The sequence below is a fragment of the Rhincodon typus genome, chromosome 5 (genome assembly GCF_021869965.1).
Source record: "Rhincodon typus isolate 14 chromosome 5, sRhiTyp1.1, whole genome shotgun sequence".
NCBI lineage: Eukaryota > Metazoa > Chordata > Chondrichthyes > Orectolobiformes > Rhincodontidae > Rhincodon > Rhincodon typus.
In genome coordinates this window covers 7538273-7553685 of record NC_063336.1, presented here as the reverse complement: position 1 = coordinate 7553685, position 15413 = coordinate 7538273, and the positions used below count along the sequence as shown (strand labels likewise).

Sequence of the window (15413 nt, the reverse complement as noted above, 5' to 3'; positions counted from 1 at the left end):
GGATGAACACAGCAGGCCAAGCAGCATCACAGGAGCAGGAAGGCTGATGTTTCGGGCCTAGACTCTTCTTCAGAAACCCTTTCTGAAGAAGGGTCGAGGCCCGATACATCAGCCTTCCTGCTCCTCTGATGCTGCTTGGCCTGCTGTGTTCATCCAGCTCTACACCTTGTTATCTCAGATTCTCCAGCATCTGCAGTTCCTGCTATCTATCAAATGAGAATAATTCTTTTGTTTACATGTCAACCATCATCAAAATAGGAACTGAACCTAGGATTCAATTTATTTGTGTCTTTTTCAGAAATGAGTAGTTACTTTAGCTGTCATCAAGTCCAATTATCTAATTCTTCACACTGCCCTCAACCAATACCAAATCCAGTTACATCCTCAACATATGTTCCTCAACCTTCATCAGTTCCAGTCATCAGAACAACATCTGGCCCTAACCATTAGCAAGCATGTGTTCAACATGACTGCCTCAAACATTATTAAATTTTATCATGAGTTATAAATTATCCCAGAAACTGCACTCCCATTGTTTAATTTATTTGATTTCATAAATGCAAAATAATTTCACGTCTTCAGTATTTTTGAGAAGAATGATAAAACCATACTGAAGTGCAGGTAAAATCTGTTCCCAATTCCCTTGCATGGCCCTACCCTTTTCTGTTTTCATTTCCTCCATGTCCTTCTTGAGTTTTTCAATCTCAGTCATCAGCTCCTGGTTTCTCTTCTCACCATCTTGCAATTTGCTGGAACAAAAGCAAACACATTTTCAGAACAGGGTCCATGCTTTGTATGTATATTCATTTTTTTCAATTCATTTAGGGGATGTGGCTTTGCTGTCTGGGCCATCATCTATTGCCTAATCCTAGGTGCTTGAGAAGGTGGTGGTGAGTTTTCTTCTTGAACCACTGCAGTCCATTTGGTGTAGGTAGACCCACGCTGCTGTTAGGGAGGGAATTCAAGGATTTCCAAAAAGTCAGGGAAAGGTCATTCAACCCAAGAAGGCTTTACCTCCAGTGTCCAACTTTATATCAAATGCAACAGAGTCCCTTGTGTCATTTTTCCTCATTTAGTAAACTGCACTAATTAGTTTTTCCAATATGTGGCTTAAAAATGTCTTTTGTTAGTTTTCTGTTTATGTAATTTTCACCATATTTTAAATTAAAACCGAGTTTACTATTGCATTTTGGAGACAGGTATGTGTGAGAAGCACAGCTAGGTGGTAGGGAAGTACTGAGTGGAGTGCCTTGTAGCTCAGTAATGTTATAAATTGCTATTTTTAAATTACATAATTTGACCTGATTTCTGAAAGAGCGTATTGTTATAGGTTGAAGAATATCTGTGCACCATCCTAGAGTGGTAGGGCTCTGTTGGACACACTGGCTGTAATCCAGGGATAGCAAGAACTGCTGATGCTGGAGTCTGAGATAACAAGGCGTGGAGCTGGAGAAACACAGCAGGCCAGGCAGCATCAAAGGAGAAGGAAAGATGACGTTTCGGGTCGGGACACTTTTTCTGAAGAAGATTCCCGACTCGAAATGTCAGCTTTCCTGCTTCTCTGATGCTGTCTGGCCTGCTGTATTCCTCCAGCTCCACACCTTGTTACCTGGTTGTAATCCAGCTGTGTTGGACACACTGGCTATGATCCATCAGTCACACGGGATGCTGGTTGATTCACTATGTGATTCAGACTGTCTCCAAGCTGACAAACAGATATTAGATATTTCGGACAAGAAAATCTAATATAACTCATTAAAAACAATTTTGAGAACATATAATTCTTAGTGTTCTTTCAAGCTACATTGTGTTTTATTGTCAAAAAGCTTTCAACGATATTTTTAATCAGATTTATTTCAGCATCAGAAACTTGTAGAAATATGCCAGGAAAACCAGAGACCTCCAGAATATGGTCAAAGGCAAACATGTAAATGACAAGGTTTTAATTTGAACATCATAAAATGTCAAGATGACTAAAAACTATCCTTAAATGGTCCATTATGTTTTTTGGTATTTATTACCTTCTTTAATTAGATTTCTTTCATCACATACCATATGGTTCAATCAATTTTTTCAATGATCACACTGACTGAAGGTGACCTCACATTCCTATTACAATAATAACTGTACTCTCTGTATACTTCACAGTTGCTATGTCCTTCAGTACACCCTGATGGCTGTGAAATGCTTTACATAAATGTTCTTGTGTAGACTTATGAAAATAAGCTTCACCCCTGAAATGTGGCACTGGAAATCAGCATCCATGATGTGTGCTTGAATTACATCACTGCTCATTTCATGCATATACTACGTGGTAGGTGGTGGTGCCATCAGCTGCACAAGGTGCATACGTCTTAGGATTTTTAAGGTCTGGGCTTTTAAAAGAATAAAATGGTTTCCTTTTTGAACAGCAACAGAAAATCTGAAAATCTGATTGGAAATCAATAAAAAATGATTCAAAACAACTTTAACTGACTTTCATTTAACTCCAACAATGGTTTATTTATATTGTGCATTGAACCTTATCTACTTGTAGGGCAAAATGTGACATTTTTCTGTGGTTAGCTCAATTTGTTCAAGATTTACTGTTTGCTCACTACTTAAAAACTACAACAGCACTGCTGTAAAAGGCAGCTTCCTTCAGGGTGGAAAATATCTAGGAATGTAAATACTCCTCCAGTTTGACAATTTTCCAATTTCTATGCTCTTCCAATTTTGGCCTCCTGTGCATCTCTGATTTCAATTATTCCAACATTGGCAGTCTTGTCTTAAAGTGCCTCAGCTCTAGACCCTGGAGTTCACTTTACAGAGGGGCAGAGAGTAGGAACAATGGTCAGATACTTTAATTTGAAGGATATGACTCGTGATGCCCAGCACAATTCTGCTTCGGAGCCTAAACTACTTACTCTTTTTATTAACAATAATGATGGATTGGAAGTCACATATCCAAACTTACTAATGACAGAAGGATGAGTAAGTAATGTAGATGGAATTACAACAATATTAATAGAGTATGCAATGGACAAACTGATGGCAAATAGATCTTAATGCAGAGAAATGTGAGGTGGTCACTTTGGACCTAGGAAGGTTAGAACAGGGTACTAGCTTCCATATCCTTCTCCATAGTAAATACTGACATGAAATATTTGTTTAGTATCTCACCCATCTCCTGTGGTTCTACTTATAGAAGGCCACTTTAAGAGGCCCTATTCTCTCCCTAGTTACTCTTTTGCCCTTAATATATATATAGTATCTCTTTGTATTCTCCTTAACTCTATTTACTAATCTATCTCATGTCTGCTTTTTGCCTTCCTGATTTCCCTCTTTAGTATACTCCTACTGCCCTTCTACTCTTCTAGAGATTCACTCAATCCCAGCAGTATTTACATGATATATGCCTTCTTCTTTTTCTTGACCAGTGCCTCAGTTTCTCCAGTTATCCAGTATTCCTTACAACTACCAGCCTTGCCCTTCATACTAACAATAACATACTGTCTCTGAACGCTCGTAATCTCATTGTTAAGGGCCTCCCACTTCCCAACCATCCCTTTTACCCACAAAATTTCTGCTTCAATCAACTTTTGAAAATTTCTACTGTCAAAACCGGCCTTCCTCCAATTTAGAACTTTAACTTTTTGATCAGTTCTATCCTTTTCTGTAACTATTTTAAAACTAAGAGAATTATGATCATTTGTCCCAACATGATTCCCCACTGATACCTCAGTCACCTGCCCTGCCATATTTCCCAACAAAAGGTCACATTTTGCACCTTCTCAAATAGGTACATCCACATACTGAATCAGAAAATTTTCTTGTACACATTTAACAAATTCCTCTCCATCCAAGCCCTTAACACTATGATTATCCCAGTCTATGTTTGGAAAGTTAAAATCCCCTACCATAACCACCCTATTATTCTTACAGATAACTGAGATTTTCTTACATATTTGATTCTCAATTTTCTGCTGACTACTGGGGGGGTTTACAGGACATTCCCAATAAGGTGATCTTCCTTTCTTATTTCTCAGTTCCACGCAAATAACTTCCCTGGATGTTCTCCCAGGAATATCCTCCCTAAGTACAGTCATAATACTATCCCTAATTAAAAAACGCTGCTCCCTCTCTTGACCTCTTTCTATCCTTCCTATAGCATTTATACCCTGGAACATTAAGCCAGTCCTGCCCTTCCCTGAGCCATGTTTCTGCAATAGCTATGATATCCCAGTCCCATGTTCCCAATCATGCCCTAAATTTATCTGCCTTCCCTGTCGGCCTCTTGCATTTAAGTAAATGCAGTTTAATTCATCAGTTTTACCTCATTTTCTGCCAAGCTCTTGTGTGCCTTGACTGTTTGACTTGCTTCTTTTATATACTGTACCAGCCTGAGACTTTTCTCTTTTCGCGCTATCGCTTTGGTTCCCCACCCCGGTCCCTTACTGGTTTAAAGCCTCTCGAGTAGCACAAGCAAATCTCCCCACCAGGATACTAATTCCCTTCCAATTCAGGTGGAACCTGTCCCTCTTTTACATGTCATTTCTACCCCAAAGAGATCCCAATGGTCCAAAAAGGTGAATCCTTGACCCCTGCACCAGCTCCTCAGCCACACATTCATCTGATCTATCCACTTCTCACTAGTGCGTGGCATCGGGAGTAATCCAGATATTACTAACCTTGAACACTTACTTTTTTAACCTCCTGCCTAGTTTCCTATATCCTTTCTGCATAACATCATCCCTTTGCCTACCTGTGACATTGGTACCAACTGAATAGAAGACTAAAAGCTTTGACAAAATGTGTCTTTTTCCAGCGATAACTCAAGTTCTATACCTCGAAACAAATATTCATTTCATTATTATCCTGTTTTTATCTTCTTGCCAGAATAGATAATTTCCTAATTTCCAGGAACTCTTTCACATGACTTAAACTTCAGACTGCCTTTTAATATCAGAACAGACAATAAGCAGCTGCAGGCTCAACTAAAACCTGCTTCTACTCTTGACCTCTCATTAGCCTTGATTTCCAAGAAGAATCCTGTATTTTGTGTGAAAAGTGAACTAACTCTTAGTGTGCAAGAATTGTATTGCAGCGCTTTTAACCGCATCCACCTGCTTCAAATAATTCTGCCAGAACAGCTAACTCTAAGAATCTTCGCCGGTCACTGACTTGTTGGAATTGAAGACTGTGAACAGTCACTGGAGCTCAAAACGTTAACTCTGCTTTCTCTCCACAGATGCTGCCAGGCCTGCTGTGTTTCTCTAGTAATTTCTGGTTTTGTTTCAGTACTCCAGCGTCTGCAGTTCTTTGTTTTAAATTATTGACTTACTGGACTCTGATTAATGTGAATTATTACTACTAACTTTTTCTTTTCAGCTGTCCATAACTGTAGTTTTTCTCCCTTCTATGCTTTGTGTATGTGCTGTAAAAAATGTATCCCTCAATTGAAAGCCTTAATTCATTTTGTCTTTATCCTTAAACTTTCCCCTCATCATTTATCAAGATCTTTATCTAATGATACATGATATTTAGTTGTTAACCCACTTGGAGACAGTAAGGACTGCAGATGCTGGAAGCTAGAGTCAATAAAGGTGGAGCTGGAAAAGCACAGTAGGTCAGACAGCATCCAAGGAGCAGGAGAGGCAATATTTTGGGCCAAAACTCTCTATCAGGACACTGAAGAAGGGTTTTGGCCTGAAATGTTGATTTTCTTGCTCCTCGGTTGCTGTCTGACCTGCTGTGCTTTTCCAGCTCCACAGTTATTGACGTTAACCCACTTGCCCTAGGAAATCCATTTCCCCCATTTACTCTTTCATCCTTAAATTGCCAATTATGTTACCTTTCAACCCTTCCCTTCCAACAAAAGTTCTAATATTTCTCTACATAACAGAAATCTCTCATCCATGGTTACATCTGATAAAACTTCTCTGTAGTTTTTTCTAAAACCTTTCTCCCTTTCCCATCCAGAATTGTTTACAATAGTCCAGCTGAAACACAAGCAGTGATTTATGACATTTTAGTATGATCCCTTTGCTTGTACAACAAATCTTTATTAACTGGCACCAGTGGGACCAGGAGTGTGCCAGTTGATCAAATATTCTGGATAATAAAGAGGTACACATAACCTCAGCAAACCCTGACTAAATGAAGCTTCAAGACATCAACACCCCTCAAAAATATATGTAAAAACATGAACACATCTCCTAAAATCAATGTAAAATCACACAGTAAGCAAGAGAAATTTAATGCAGAGAGTATATACATTACAGGTATACTTTATTTACGGCATAAATACTTGGACATCACAGTATTTGAAGACTATAATTTTTGCTGGTTTATCAAGAATGCCAGTTGATAAAGTGCCAATTAAAACAGCGTTTGCTGAATATTCTATTCTTCTATTGATAAACCACCTTACTAACTTCCCCGATGCGTTTGAGCATTGTGTACATGGGCACCAAGGCCTCTTTGCTTCACTACGTTTCACAATCATGTTGTTCAAACTATACTGTATTTCCATTGTAGTTTACCCAAATGTATTACTACACACGTCTTGACATTGAACCCTATCTGCCAATTTCACCACCCTATTTAACCATGTCACCAGACAATAACTAGCTTCATTAGCTTTGTCTAGTTTTGGAGCATCCACAAACTTTAAAATGCTGCTTCTGGCACTGCAGTTTAGGTCTAGGTTACAAACATTGAAAACAGTAAAGGTGCCCAAAACTAACCATGGCAAACAACATTATTACCCACCAGAGTCTCAAAAAAATCCATCCACCTACTACCCCTTGCTACCTAGCCTAATTTTTTTTTAATCAATACTGCCAGGTTCCCTTTAATTGCACCTTATAAATAAGCCTTCCACGTGATATTTTGTTGATTTTCTTACAGAAATCCACATATAACATTCCGCTGTACTACTTTGATAAGCTAACAAGGAAGGCTGATCAAAGAATTTAACCAGGTTTGCCAGACAAGAAGTACCTCTCATAAAACTATGCAGGGTCTCCTTGGTTATCCCATGCTTTTTCAAATGAAAGTTTGTTTTCACTTTAATTTTGGTTTCCAGTAATTTCTTTATCACTGATGACTGACTGATTGGCTAACCTGAAGCCTGTTGGTATATCCTTCTCTCTATTCCTGGATAGTGGGATTACATTAGCAATCCTTGAGCTCTCTAACACTGCAGATGCATTCCAGATGGAAGTGACTTACCAATTTTCAGTAGTATTAAGCTTTTTTGTACATCTTCACTTACCACTATCCCGTGGTTAACTACCATCTTGTCTTTCAGTATAACTTTCAGATCAGCTACATTCTTTGTGAAGATGGGTACAAAGTATTCACTCATACAATTTCTACATCTGTTTCCACATAGATATTTCCTTTTGGGTCCTTAATTGGCTCAACCTGTTCCCCAGTAAAACACTTCTAAAATGTTTTCCGTTCAATTTACTGCTGCCTATTCTTTTCTCGAAACTTCTTCTTGTCTACCATATTAAACCTTTCACTTCTTTCTATAATCTTCCTGAATGTGGTTTCTGACATTTGTTGCGAGCCTTTTCCCGTTTTATATTAACATTCATTTCCTTTGTCATCCCAGGTACCTGAGCTTTGATGATTCTATCTTCCCCCTTCAAAGCAGTATGTTTAGTTTGCACTAAGCTCTCCCTTCTCCAAATGCCTTCCTTTGCTCTGTCACTGATTTATCCTGGAATTAAGTTTTCCAAACAACTTGTGCTAGATCCCCCCATAAAATCATGAAGAATAGATTTTCTCCCTTTGAGCATTTTCACTGTTGTTGTTTTCTTGTCTCTTTCTATAAATCTTTTAAACTGAAGTACATTGTGCCCATTATTATCTTGATGACCTCCTACAATAACACAGTCTACTAGCTTTACTTCATATTAACAGATTTATGAGCTTTATCTCACAGGGCTCTTTGCAGCTTTTCCCAAGCATAGGTCTACTGACATTTGAGTTCTGATCTGTTCTCGATAGAAGATTTGTATATCATGTTTTAATTGATTATAAGTAGCTTTAAAAATTAGCTTCAGTGTTATTGTTTAGTAAAGTTAATTGTTTCTGTCACCAGGAAGACCAAAATATATGACTAGTTGTACTATGGGAGATATCTGTTGTGGATGGATATCCCGTGATGCCATCATAGTTCAGTAATTAATTTAGTAGCTTCTGGGAAGCTGAGAATGCTGTTTTACGTGTTAACATATACACTGACAGATGGTGTAAGAAAGTTCAATTTTTGAGACAGCTGAATCATGAAGGTGTGATGCTGGCAGGGAGATGCTAAAACCCAACAATAAACATCTTTCCCCAAAATGAGAAAATTTGTTTGTATTCACAAGTTGTCTGTCAACCTCAAAAGGCATATTTCTATTTTTTAAAAATTCAATCATGGGACATGGGTATCACTGTCTTGGCTAACATTTATTGGTCATCCCTAGTTTCTGTTAGGAAGGTGGTGATGAGCTGCCTCCTTGAACCACTACAGTCCATTCACATTGATACTACTTGAAATGATTCCATTGGTATAAAATTATAGCTTTGATTAGTCTGGACATCTGAATTCAGAGTCATTTGAGGTCACAACATGAAGATCTTCAGGAGGACTACATCATTTAAGGGATTGGTCACTTTCCAAGTCATGTCAGAAATACATTCATATGAACATGCAAATTAGAAGTAGGCCATTCTGTGTTTTGAGCTTGTTATACCATTTGATAAGATCATGGCTGATCTGTTTATGTCTCAATTCCACTTTCTGATGCCATTTGATTCCCTCACTAGTCAAGAAGCTATCCACACATTCTTAAAAATATTCAATGATCCAGCCTACACAACTCTCTGGAGAAATGAGGTCTATGGTCTCATTATCCTCTGAGAGAAGTTCCCCTCTTCTGTGTATTAAATGGGAGAGCCACTATTATAAATGGAGTCCTGTAGTTTTCTGCAAGAGGAAAATCCTTTCAGCATAGATGCTGTCAAATCCCTTCATGCCTTGTTTCAATAATATGTTCCAAATTATATTCTTAAAGTCAAAAATTAATTCTATCCTTACTATTTAAATACGTCATCATCATATTCCTTGTAGCTCACTACTTTGATGAATACTTGATTTGCAAACAAATCCACCATGTACACTAGTGTCTGGGAATCAGCATTATCTTGAATGCCCAATTGCACAATGAAAGTGCAATTCTTAAGTGTGGAAATACTGTCTCAGATGCAGCTTATATACAAATAGAAAGTTCTTCACTTAGGATGTTTGGTCTTATTATGGAAACTGCCTTGTTCTGAATACAGGTAAAAGATGTACTTGGAGAAAGATGAACCATAACTGAGAAAAGCAGGCAGTTCTCACTTTGGACAAACCATGATGCAGTTTAGTGAGCTCACCATTCAGTAGATATGCTGGCTGCTTTGACCTTATTAAGCTCATCTTGGATTGCTTGTTTGGCTCGGATCTCTGCTTCGAGTGCTGATTGTAGTTCCAGTCGAGCTGACATGTCTACTTTCTGAGACCGACGCATCTTCCATGGCATATCCTGAGAAAGAGAAAAGTAGATAGAGTTACAGAAGGGAAAAGGAGAAAGAGAATCATTTGATTGTATTGTACTATTGATTTGTTCTTTAAAAGATGAAGCAACTCTGAAAGGTGTATCTCTTTCACACAGTCAGAATTTGCCATTATTAACTGCAAGTTCCAGCTGAGGCTTAGCTTCCAACACAAGCTAGGCTGAAGGCTGAAGAGGAACCCAAATAGATCAAGTGTCTCACACCCATTTTTATGAGAACTGACTTATTTTATGGTTTGGTGAATTCCTTTCACTGAGAACTAGGGGCCACATTGTAAAGGATACACACCATAAGTGGCAACAACAAACATGCTTAGGATGGGTTTTGCAGCCTTTTGAAACTGGTGCACTTTGTTCATTACTGACAAGTTCATAGTGAATCAACATAAGGCAATGAGGATTCAGCCAAAACCAGTTCTGAATGTATGTGAAATGAGGGGGTCTAAGTGCACATAGTGAATGAGAGATGGGGAAGTTTAGGAAGTATCTTAGTCCTGATGAATTGGCCATTGTGGTGTGGGCAGGCTCGATGCATCAGTTATTTGACTGTCCATATACTTGTAAGAGCTTGTACCTGGAAAGAAAACAGTTACTGGATTTTACAGCCCAGATTTAAAAAAAGGAAAATCCTTACTGTTGCTCGTACTCCTAAACTGGAATTTCTCAAAGATTCCAACTCCTCAGTCATCTTAGTTGCCAGTGCCTGAAGGTAGCCTCGAGCATCTTTCTCATCACTCACCCTGAAAACAGCAAAGACAGTTAAATCATACTTATACACTGGAGACTGCAATTCAGAGAAGGACAGAGACAAACAACAAAATAGATAGAAAATTCAGCAGTAGGTTTTAACCATGAACGGTGGAGAAAATGAGCAAAACTGAGGAAACATATTTAACTGTCGATTTGAGATTCTTTTACATTACATGATTCTGTGTCTAGCCAGCGAATTCCTCTAGTAGCCACTCATAAGTGTTTACACCATAGGAGGCCATTCAGCCCATCGTGTCCACACTGACCAACAAATAGCGGACTATATTATTCCCATTTTCCTGCTCTTGGCCCATAGCCATGTGATCCATAGCATGACCAATAGCCATGGGATCCAAGGCAGTGGAAGTGACTATCTAATACTGCTTAAAAGTTACAACAGCTTCTGACTCAACCATCCTTTCAGACAGAGAATTTCAGATTCTTATCACCAAATGGGTGAAACTCCCTGCTTAATCTTATTCCTCATACCATAAGTCTATGTCTGCTGCTTACTGATGTCTCTACTAATGGAAAAAGTACCTTCCTACCCAACCTATCTGCGTCTTTCATAATCTTGTGCACCTCTATCAGGCCCCTCTCAACCCTAGCTGCTCCCAGGAAACAGCTCAAATCCTATCAAGTGTTTCCTCATAGCTCAGAGCCTCCAGCGCAGGCAGCATCCTGGTAAATCTCTCCTGCACTTTCTCTAGTGTAACAGAACTGCACACAGTACCCAGTTGAGTCCGAACCAGTCTCTTATACGGTTCCAGCATAACCTCCCTATTCTTATATTCAGTGCCTTAGCTAATAAAGGAAAGTATCCCATATGCCTTCTTAACCACCTTATCTACCTGTTCTGCCACCTTCAGGATTCTGTGGATATGCAAACCAAGGTCCCTCTGGCCTACAGTGCTGCCCAGGGTCCTACCATTCATAGTGTAATCCTTTGCGCTGGTACCCTTCCCCAAGTGCATTATCTCACACCTTTCTGGGTTGCATTCCATTTGTCATGGTTCTGATGACCTGACTAGTGTTGATTTGCTCCTGTAGTTTACACTAATCCTCCTCACTATTTATTGCCCTATCAATTTTTCTGTCATCTGCAAACATCTTGATCATCCCCCATTACGCTCTAGGAAGTCTCTCTCTCCTACTGAATTTTTATAAAAGGAAATCTTCCTGGTTACAGAAATACTTACAAGTTATTCATTAGACCCTTTCATAGACACAGATCAAGCCCACATGCCACTAGTTCAAAATCCAAATTCCAAAACAAATGATTCTCAAATATATACAAATTACACAACTTCATCAAATGCAATAGGAAGTTTCACAATGTACTATGAAAGCAAATATACCTGCAAGTCAGCATAAGTAGTGTTTCTATATCCAGCATAACTTTCTTTGGAGCTATCACCATTTAATGTATCGAAGATGAGGGTGAGGAAAGGAAGCAAAGAGAAACTTTACTCCTAGTGTTGGGCTATGTAATCATGACTGAAGTTAGTTGCAAGGATATCAAACACAAATATGGGAAATACTTTATAGTACAGAAGTGATGTGTGGAACTTGCTGCCAAAGGGAATGGTTGAAACCGACAGTATAGATATGTTCATTAAGTAAGTACCTGAACGACAAAGAAATAGATGGCAAGTTAGATGAGGAAGGAGTGGGGGCAGCTGGGGTTGAACATAAACACCAGCATAGAATGGCTAGGCCAAATAACAGTGCAGTAAGAGGCATTGTAAGAGGTGAATCCACGGCTGACACCAAGAAGTTCTTTCTCATAGAAAGGAAATTGTGGTATTGTGGTTATGTTACTCGGCTAAAAATATAGGGCCACAAACTAATGGTCTGTGACCACAAGCTCATTAATGAAGTTGGAACTGAATGATAGTCTCAGTACAGTATCATGAAACAGTTAAATTGTTCACAAGAGAGACATGTTGTCAAGTCTTTTTTTGCCTTGTACTGATCAGGATAAATCCAAGAATGCCAAATTGTAAACAATGCAATAAATTTATATATAGGAGACAAGAGTACTGAGTAAGCATAAAAATTAGAAACAGTCTATCAAGTGGCAAGTATCATTCACGTTACACAGACGCCAGGAAATGAGTACCTTTAACAAAAATCTATCACACCTTGACATTCAATGGCATTACCATCACTGCATGCCCCACCATCAATATCCTGAGGTTATCACTGATCAGAAACTGAATTCCACTGAATTTAAGTACTGTCGGTATGAGAGCAGGCCAGCTACATAATCCTATAGTGAGTGACTCACATCCAGACCCACAAAGCCTGCTTACTATCGACAAGCTACAAGTCAAGAACGTGATGGAATACTTCCTATTTGCTTGGATGAGTGCAGATTGAGCAACATTCAAGAACTTTGACACCTGCCCACTTGATTGGCACCACATCCATAAACATCCACTCTCAGTAGCTCAGTATACCAATCTGCAGACCATCCACAAAATGCTTTCAGTAATTCGCTAAGGCTTTTTAGGCAGCACCTTTCAAACTTGCCATGCACTACCACCTAAAAGGAGAAGGACAGTACAAACATGGGAATACCATCATCTGCAAGTTCCGCTCCAAACCACACACCATCATGATTTAGAAATATGTTGCCATTCATTTATTGTTGTTGGGTTAGAATCTTGGTACCCCCTCCCTAATAGCATTCTACTGATCTATCTCCTAGCCTAGTATCCCAGTTCACTGCAGCTGTTTCAGCTTTCATGCCCACATAGTCAACCTTATTTAAGCTTAAAATACTTGTCTTAGTCCACTCTTCTCCCTTTCAAACTTGATACATAATTCAATTATGTTATGACTGCTGCTACCTTTACTCTGCGGTCATTTATTAATCCTGTCACAATACCAGGTCTGATGTAGTCTACTCTCTAGTTGGTTACAGAACATGATGCTCTAAGAAACTATCACAAAAGCATTTTGGACTGACAGCAGCATGCTAATAGTGAAAATTACTGTTTGGGTAGCCATTGCATATTGCAGCATGAAACAGACTCCTTAGCCTATTACTTGAGCCTTTAAGTTTGCTGTAAGTGGCCTAAATTTTATTATGGGGTGAGAACACGACAGGACATACAAAGCTGATGGAATGAGAAGAAACAGGCTGAAAAGAATTAATGCAGAGAGGTGGGCAATGATATAGTTCGATAGGAAGAAAAGAGGCATTATACTTCTAAAGGGGATGCAGGAGCAGAGGGCCTGTGGGGTATGCACATAAGTCCATTGAAAATGGTGGGATACAACAGAAATATGGACAATAAAGCATAGGGAATCTTGGGATTTAAAAACAGAGGCACAGACAGTGCAAAGAAGGGAGGTTATAGCAAACCTGTACAAATAATTGGTTTGGCCTTAACTGGAGCATAATTAGATAACACTTTAGGAGAAATGTTTTGGTATTGGACAGAGTGCAGGAAAACTTCAGTTACTTGGATAGATTGAAGAACCTGGGGCTCCTCTCTCTAGAAAACTGAAGGGAAAGTGGAGATATGATAGAGGCATTCAAAATCACAAAGAGGACTGGACAGATTAGATAGGGAGAAACTGTTCCCATTAGAGATAGGGTTAAAAACCAGAGGACTGTGACCTACAGAGTAATACAGAATGTCAGCACTGCTGAAAAAGACCCATTCTGTTCAAGTTTTTCAACTTGCATTCATCAGGACAATTGTAAGAAATATCAATGTCAGAGGAATAAAAGGAGAGTTGGCAAGGGAGGCACTGATTGGTAGAAGTGTTGCCATGGAGAATACACCAATTAATGATGACTGACAGTTAAGTGTCAAGTTTTGTTTAAATTCTGAGTTAGGTGTGATGACTCTGATTGGTCAAAGTATTGCCCTGAGAAATAAATCTGAAAACAAATGCTACCAATTTTGTTGAGTTAAAACAGACATAATCTGTGTAGATGTTCTTTAAGGCCCTGGGTATCAATACATGTAACTTCCAGTATACACAAGTATTGCCACATTGCGAGCCAGACAGATAATCTTAAAGTGGTTGTCAATGTAATTCTTCTCCCACTTGGGATTGCTTAGCTCATGTTACCCAATCACCGAATCACATCTAATGTTGAACATGTGTTCAGCATTCTGCAAGCACAGGTTGGTGGGTACAGCCAGTATCTTGCTGGTTGTGCACAGCCGAAGCATTCTGTTTGATACTATTTGCCAGTACTTGGGACGTATGGCCTTCATATTTAGTATCACACTGGCAATGAAATCTACATAGCACATTAGTCATTTGTGTGATAGAACACTCTTTTAGATTGACATCAGTATCTGTTTGTAGTCAGCACCACTCATGTTGCCACTGCATGCTGCATCTGTTACTCAAAACTTTTTGACACCTTATCCTTCCAGGGTAATTTGAGGTAGACTGAGCACTTTTGAGGACCAAATGTGGTAGCCTGAGGCTGTTCAAACATCTCCACAATGAACAGCGAGAAATGTTCTGATCCGTCTCATTATCCTATCTGATTGGTTGATGGACCTTGTTTAAACATCTAGGTTACATGATGAATAAACAACTCGGGCTCTATTTATGATGTTGCTGATAAATTTAAAGTGAGTGCATCTGTAGGAATCCCAACACTCAACAAAATAAATGATAGCCTGGTTCATTTCTCAGGACATTACCTGGACCATTCAAAGTCAACCTGCCCAGTTTAAAATTTAAATGAAGATTCGCAATTAACTGTCAGTCAAAGTTAACTAGTGCCTTTGCCATTGCAATGTCTCTGCCAATCAGGGTCCACTTGCCAACCAATTAGCATCCTCCTCTCATTAAGCATAAATGCTGTTTTCCCTTTACTTTGATATTTTGTGAGAATTGGCCTGATAAGTACAAGATGGAAAGCTTTAATAAAACCTGTATTCTTTCAGCAATACACCAATTTAAGGTGACTGGCAAAAGTATCAGAAATAACATTAATTTTATGCAGTGAGTGGTTTGGATCTGGAATGGACTGACAAGTGTGGTGATGCAAATTCAACTATGGCTTTCATAGAATCATAGATTCAC

General features: G+C 38.9%; 1 protein-coding gene across 1 annotated transcript in view; it reads right to left on the bottom strand.

Moving 5' to 3' along the window:
• LOC109916915 (serine/threonine-protein kinase MRCK alpha-like) overlaps nt 1–15413 on the bottom strand; it is a 323123-nt gene that overhangs the window by 114424 nt on the left and 193286 nt on the right. The window contains exons 18-20 of the mRNA XM_048596650.1: nt 10231–10336; nt 9418–9566; nt 658–749 (exon numbers count right to left, since the gene is read on the bottom strand). Coding sequence (XP_048452607.1) covers nt 658–749; nt 9418–9566; nt 10231–10336 — 347 coding nt within the window. The remainder of the gene's footprint in view (nt 1–657; nt 750–9417; nt 9567–10230; nt 10337–15413) is intronic.